A 6,238-nucleotide genomic window follows, 5' to 3' on the forward strand; every position below is an offset into this window, starting at 1 on the left:
TATAAACATTATAATTTTCTATTGAAAAAGGTTCGGATGAACTCCTGAACCTTTACTAGCTTCACCCCTTCAAGTATAGTTTCAAGTTCAGAGTAGACTCATATTCCAACATATTTGTGATGATTTTTAAATCCAACTCCATCCATAGCTTTGTAATTAATCCATTAAGGATGCACCAATTAACACCCTTTTATTTTTAATATCTCTTGTAATTCTAATACTCTATCTAAATTTTAGTAAAGTCGTTTATATTTTGAATAGGGAAAATAGGTATATATACCCCAATAGCTTAACATATGGTGCATATTTTTTTTTTTTTAACAGACCTATATTTATTCGTTATTTGTTTTTTGTTTTTTCCATATCGCTTTTAATTTTCTATACTTATCTAACATCTTTTTATGCGTTTATACTTTTACTGAGCCGAGGGTCTCCAGGAAACAACCGTCCTACCTTGATAGGAGTAAGGTCTGCGTACATTCTACCCTCCCCAGACCCCACGTTGTGGGATTTCACTGGATTGTTGTTGTTGTAGACCTATATTTATTGAATTAAAAGAAATCTAAAAACTAATTTATTTTTTAAATTCTAAAACTGTCACGTGGCTTAAAAAATTAGCTCGCTCATTTTTTCTTATCCAATCCAAATTTTATACATATAAAAAAACCTCATCTACTCAATCATAAAATGAATTTGGGTGGAATCTTAATAAAAGAGAATTTGATTAATTTTTTTCATTTGTTTTTTTAAGCAAAGTGAATCTTAATAAAAGAGAATTTGATTAATTTTTTTCATTTGTTTTTTTTAAGCAAAGTCGTTTATATTTTAAATATTATACCTAAATATGATCCAACAACTTAGAAAGGTAATTAAAGGGGAAAAACAACAACAATAGATGCTCATTTTGGGGCTCAAACCCATTACCACAAGTATAAGATGTACAAACTAAATATTTTATTTTATGGTAAAAATAATCAAATTTGTTCCATTATTATTTAAAATTGCGTTGTTTTATATCACTTAACCTGAAATTACTCGTTTTTAAGAACTATACCTGAAAAATATTAAAAATAGTACTAAAATACGAGAGATAATTACGTGTAATTATCATAACTATTATTTAAAGTTTAGACACCTAACTTTATCAAGATAAAAAACTAATAATTTAACTAATGCTATAAGGAGTATAAGAAGTTTTACTTAATTTGGAAAAACGTAATACATACATATAAAAAATATTATACTATCAAGTTATTTTTTTCGACAACCAAATATATTGGGCATGCGAATAAAATTTATATGATATTTTTAATGGTGTGAGGTCTTTTGTGAAAAAGCGTGTGAGTTTGACTTGAAGCAAACAATATCACACGTAAGAAGTATTTTTGGGGCTATTAGCCAATAACTGGTATCAAATCCCAAGTTCAGCAAGATAATTAGATGAGTATGGATAAGGCAACTGATGGTGTAGGGCTCGATTTACTTCCCCTTACGAACTTAGAGAAGTGCACATACAAGAAGAAGTTAGTTGCGGACTTCAGTTGCCATAAAACATTCAGAGACCATGTGGGTGATATATAGTGAATCTCAAAAATTGTCAAAAAAAAGTAAAAATTTATTTTTTAAATTTCAACACTCAAATCTATTCCAGATAAACGCAAATTTAAAATATTAGTTACATGTATCATAAGCTACAGACTATAATTCCAATCATATCCTTCCCCGGACCCTGCGCATAGCGGGAGCTTAAGTGCACCGGGCTGCCCTTTTTTTTTTATATATCTGAATTCATAAGTAGGAAAACCGAACATTTTCAACTAAAAACTATCTAATAATGTATATTCATAAAAAATATATTTAAATAAAGCGATCAAAATAAAACACTCCATAAAAATGAAAAGTGGGCCAAGTAGCCCTGATAGCCAGCTGTAGTTTATCAGTGTATGGAATTTGTGTGGATAGTAACTTTGCAATGGTAATTGAATTATTGGAGATATTTGTTTTCTTCTTATGTTACAACTTATTTGCACTCATCCCAATTCTAACTATAATATGACTTGTAGAACTTCTTTCATGAATTTGAATTTTGAAATGTCCAATCTATGATTGGATATATCATAATTTAGGTAATTAAATGTGACATACATTTTGTCCAAGATCAGATATGTATAGATTCTTATGGACTTATTTGATTCACGTACTAGTTATCATATATACTATTTATAATGCATGGTTATTTGTACGGTGAATAATAATGATTGGATTATCACTCGATGAATAATAATGCATAGATTATTATACGCGATGTGAACAGGCCTGATAATTAAATGTGACATACATTTTATGTGGAGCATTTCCATTTACCTAGTGGATCAGATATTTATAGATTCTTATGAACTTGTTTGATTCACATACTAGTTATCATATATATTATTTATAATGCATGATTATTTGTTCGATCGTTTCAATTTTTCTCATGCCAATTCATCCTCTTCAGCTCATTTCTATCCAAATCACTTCCTATATACATAGAATATCTAATCGAATCAAAACACCCTCAATAACAATGTAAACCACATAAATATGATCAAGATATAAGGTAATGATGTACTAGAAATATTAATTTTTAGTCTAATATTACTTACTTTATCTATGTATTACTAGATACAGGAACCCGTACTAGTATGGATTCAATTTATATTATTTTTTTTATCTTAATTTATATGACACAAATAGAATTTTACAAGTGAATTCTCTCCCCTACCTATTGTGGAGAGTTCACCATATTTTTTAATATGATCTTTTAGAGTCCACCTATTGTGGAGAGTCCACCTATGGTGATTTATAGTACCATTTATGTATTATTTAAAATAATATATGTTATTTCTGTTGTCCTAATTTATGTGGCACTAATAGAATTTCGAGAGGCAACTAAATTTTTATATAATTTTTAAAATTTAAAATTGTTAATTATTATAATTTATAGTAGATAAGACATAAATTTATAAATAATTTACTACAACTTATTACTGCAAATACTAACCGCTAACTACACATTGCATCAGTTATACTAAGATTATTTTTTCCTATATAACCAACCAAGCGTGTTACATTAATTATTCATATTGTATAGCTTAGATTATTTTTCTTAATCTCTGCAACTAAACCTTTTGTTGATGTTAACAATTGGTAAAATTAAACGTGTCTTTTTGGGATTTATTCTTCCTTGACTTTTTTATTTGCTATAAATGATAGAATTTAAGTGTGTAAAGATCCACATATATAAGAACATACATGAATGTGTGGACGAAAAATTGAACAAGAAAAAGTTTTTTTAAAAAAGCCATATTAGCATTAGCCAAAATGACAACATCTTTTCCAATGAATGCTGGTCATGGTCCTTATAGCTTCTTCAAAAACTCCCAATTGGCGGTAAATATTAATTTTTTGCACTATACTATATATCATTTTGAATTAGTTATATACTTCCTTCGTTTCAAATTATCATATTAGATTACATATTTGAACCTTTTCATTCTTTTGCTATAATTAATAACAAAATGTATCCCATCAACATGATATTATTGTTATAATTGCACGCAGAGAGAAGTGTTAGAGGGTTCAAAGAAAATGGTGAGAGATGCAATTATTGAAAAGCTTGACATCAAAATCGTGTTATCTTCTTCAAACACATTATGTATTGCAGAGTTGGGATGTTCAGTTGGACCAAACACTTTAATTGCAATGCAACATGTTGTAGAAGCTCTAAAGGACAAGTACTTGTCCCAAGTCATGACAAATTCTACTAAAAACAATATTCTTGAATTCAAAATATTCTTCAATGATCATGTCACCAATGATTTCAATACCCTCTTTCGATCACTACCTATCGATCGATCCTACTATGCATTCGGAGTTCCAGGATCGTTCCATGGTAGATTATTTCCATCGCAATCAATACATTTTGCACATTCTTCTTGTTCTATACATTGGTTATCTAAGATTCCAAAAGAGTTATTAGATGAAAAATCTCCAGCATGGAATAAGGGATTGATTCATTATATCGGTGCATCAAATATTGAAGTAGTGAATGCTTATGTTGCTCAATTTGAAAAGGACATGGAAATGTTCTTTAATGCAAGAGCTAAGGAGATTGTTCCCGGAGGAATGATGGTGCTTATTACACCATTTTCAAGTTATATACGTCTCATGAAATTCTTTGGCTCTAGTCTTATGGATTTGGTTAATGAGGTAAGTAAATGTTTTATTCACAATAAATTGTTCACACTCTCTATTTATGTGAGTTTAAGTTATATATATGGTCACTGTAAAAAAAAAGTTACTCCATCGGCTAACCTAAAGGCAAGTGATTGGCTCAAATTCGATATTATATTTGTGATATAAGAAATTCATTTAAAATGTATAAATAATATATCTCGCGTTTAGTTATTATCTTGTCATCTTACACCGTAACTAGTATGCAGGGGCGGAGCCAACTTATAGTCAGGGTTCATCCGAACCCCGTTCGGTGAAAAATTATACTATATACACATGGTTAAAATAATATTTTATGTATATAGTAGATGTCAAACCCCCTTTAATTGGTTCATTAATCTATTTTTTCAGATTTTAAACCCCTTACTAAAATTTCTGGCTATGTCATTGCCCTGCCGCAGTATGCTGCTCAGATTCGATATTATATTTGTGATATAGGAAATGTAATTGAGGTTTCTTTCTTTCACAGGGAAAGTTAGATGAGTCGTTAGTTGACTCATTCAATTTGCCAATGTATTTTCCTTCTGTTGAAGACATGACTAAAGTGGTGGAGAAAAATGATTGTTTTAGCATAGAGAAAATAGAGTTAACATATCCAAAATCAAAGCTTGTGGATGAGGCTGATGCAAAGACTTTAATGATAAATCTAAGGGCTGTTGTAGAAGGACTTTTAATTAATCACTTTGGAAGTGAAATTGGAAAAAAGGCTTGTGAAACGACTATTCTCAAAAGTAAAGAGATTTCAGCATGGATGAAAGCTAATTATGAAAAATCATGTCAACTGTTTGTTGCTTTGAAGCGTAAATAAATTTCTATAAAACACTTGTAATTTATTAATTTTAACTAATATTTATCTATCAACTTGCATTATTAATGTGGCTAACCAACATCATTAAATAACATTTTTATCTATTAATAAATAAACAGACTATTCCTTTCTACAATTTGTTTTTAATGTGATTAATGTATTGTTCTTGCCCATATTGTTATTTTGTTGTTGTTGATTGTTATCAATTATATTACAATTTTTTTTTTAAACAGGACATGTTCATTATAAAATAATAATAAAAACTTATGGTATTTTAAATAATTTTTAGAACTTATGGTTACAATATAATATTTTTTGAAATAGTCAAATATTCTTGGAAGAATTTGTAGTTAAACGCATGGTGAAAATTTATCAAAATTTTACCCAAAAATAACTTGTCAAAAATATTTTAAAATTTGAGGTCAAACACTAGTTTAGAGTTTTTTTTTTTTTGATTTCCTATCCAGTATCCGAAGACTCTGAAACCCCGATTAAATTTGAATCTCGCACTATAAGACCCATTCCAAAGTGATGGTAGCTTATAGTTCCAACCATTCTTTTACATGTCAAAAGATTCAAACCCAATTGGAAAGTCACAAGTTCCAGTTTTCTTGTTAATAACTGTCTTTTTTAAAAAGTTGTTTTTATTTTTGAAGAATATTAAAGTACCATATATTTTCAAAAGAAAAAGAGGAATACCAAAGAAATGGAATTAATTTAATTATTCAATTGCCGACACTGAAAAAGCAGATAAATAAAAAAATGGTCACATGAAGGTGTATGATTGTGAATTTGTGATGGTAAAGCCCACCATTTATAAAGCAAACTAGATAAAGTGTGCATGATGATGTTCCTCAGCAAGTGCATTCAGAAATTGTGTTATGATTTTGAATGTGTAATATAATGCAATCTTAAAGAAATAATGTTATAAGTATCATATGTTTTCGATGTGTGATGTAGTGTAATCTTAATAAAATAATATTACAATTATAATAAGTAATTGAGATATCCAGACGAATGATCAAAACTATAACATAAAATAGGCATATCAAAAAGGAATAACTTACTGGTATATTCAGTTAGTTGATCTCACTTTTTTCCAAGCTGCTAGTCTGGTACATTCATTTTTTTTTTTGATGTATAAAGATGAAATAT

The 6,238-nt window shown here is 28.8% G+C and overlaps 1 protein-coding gene across 1 annotated transcript; it reads left to right on the forward strand.

Moving 5' to 3' along the window:
- The first annotated feature begins 3,301 nt into the window (after window positions 1–3,301).
- Window positions 3,302–5,142, forward strand: LOC129885207 (loganic acid O-methyltransferase-like). Its single transcript, XM_055959404.1, has 3 exons — window positions 3,302–3,432; window positions 3,604–4,251; window positions 4,745–5,142. Exons 1-3 carry the CDS (start codon window positions 3,364–3,366, stop codon window positions 5,081–5,083), a joined length of 1,056 nt encoding a protein of 351 aa, XP_055815379.1. The 5' UTR covers window positions 3,302–3,363; the 3' UTR covers window positions 5,084–5,142.
- Window positions 5,143–6,238: the final 1,096 nt, after the last annotated feature.

The sequence above is a fragment of the Solanum dulcamara genome, chromosome 4, assembly GCF_947179165.1.
Source record: "Solanum dulcamara chromosome 4, daSolDulc1.2, whole genome shotgun sequence".
Taxonomy (NCBI): Eukaryota; Viridiplantae; Streptophyta; class Magnoliopsida; order Solanales; family Solanaceae; genus Solanum; species Solanum dulcamara.

What these genes read in the sequence shown, in the direction of transcription:
- LOC129885207 (XM_055959404.1), top strand. Translation starts at nt 3,364, where the DNA reads ATGACAACATCTTTTCCAATGAATGCTGGTCATGGTCCTTATAGCTTC. An exon ending in TCAAAAACTCCCAATTGGCG is followed by an intron (nt 3,433 to 3,603) that starts GTAAATATTAAT and finishes AATTGCACGCAG; the next exon opens with AGAGAAGTGTTAGAGGGTTC. An exon ending in TTATGGATTTGGTTAATGAG is followed by an intron (nt 4,252 to 4,744) that starts GTAAGTAAATGT and finishes TTTCTTTCACAG; the next exon opens with GGAAAGTTAGATGAGTCGTT.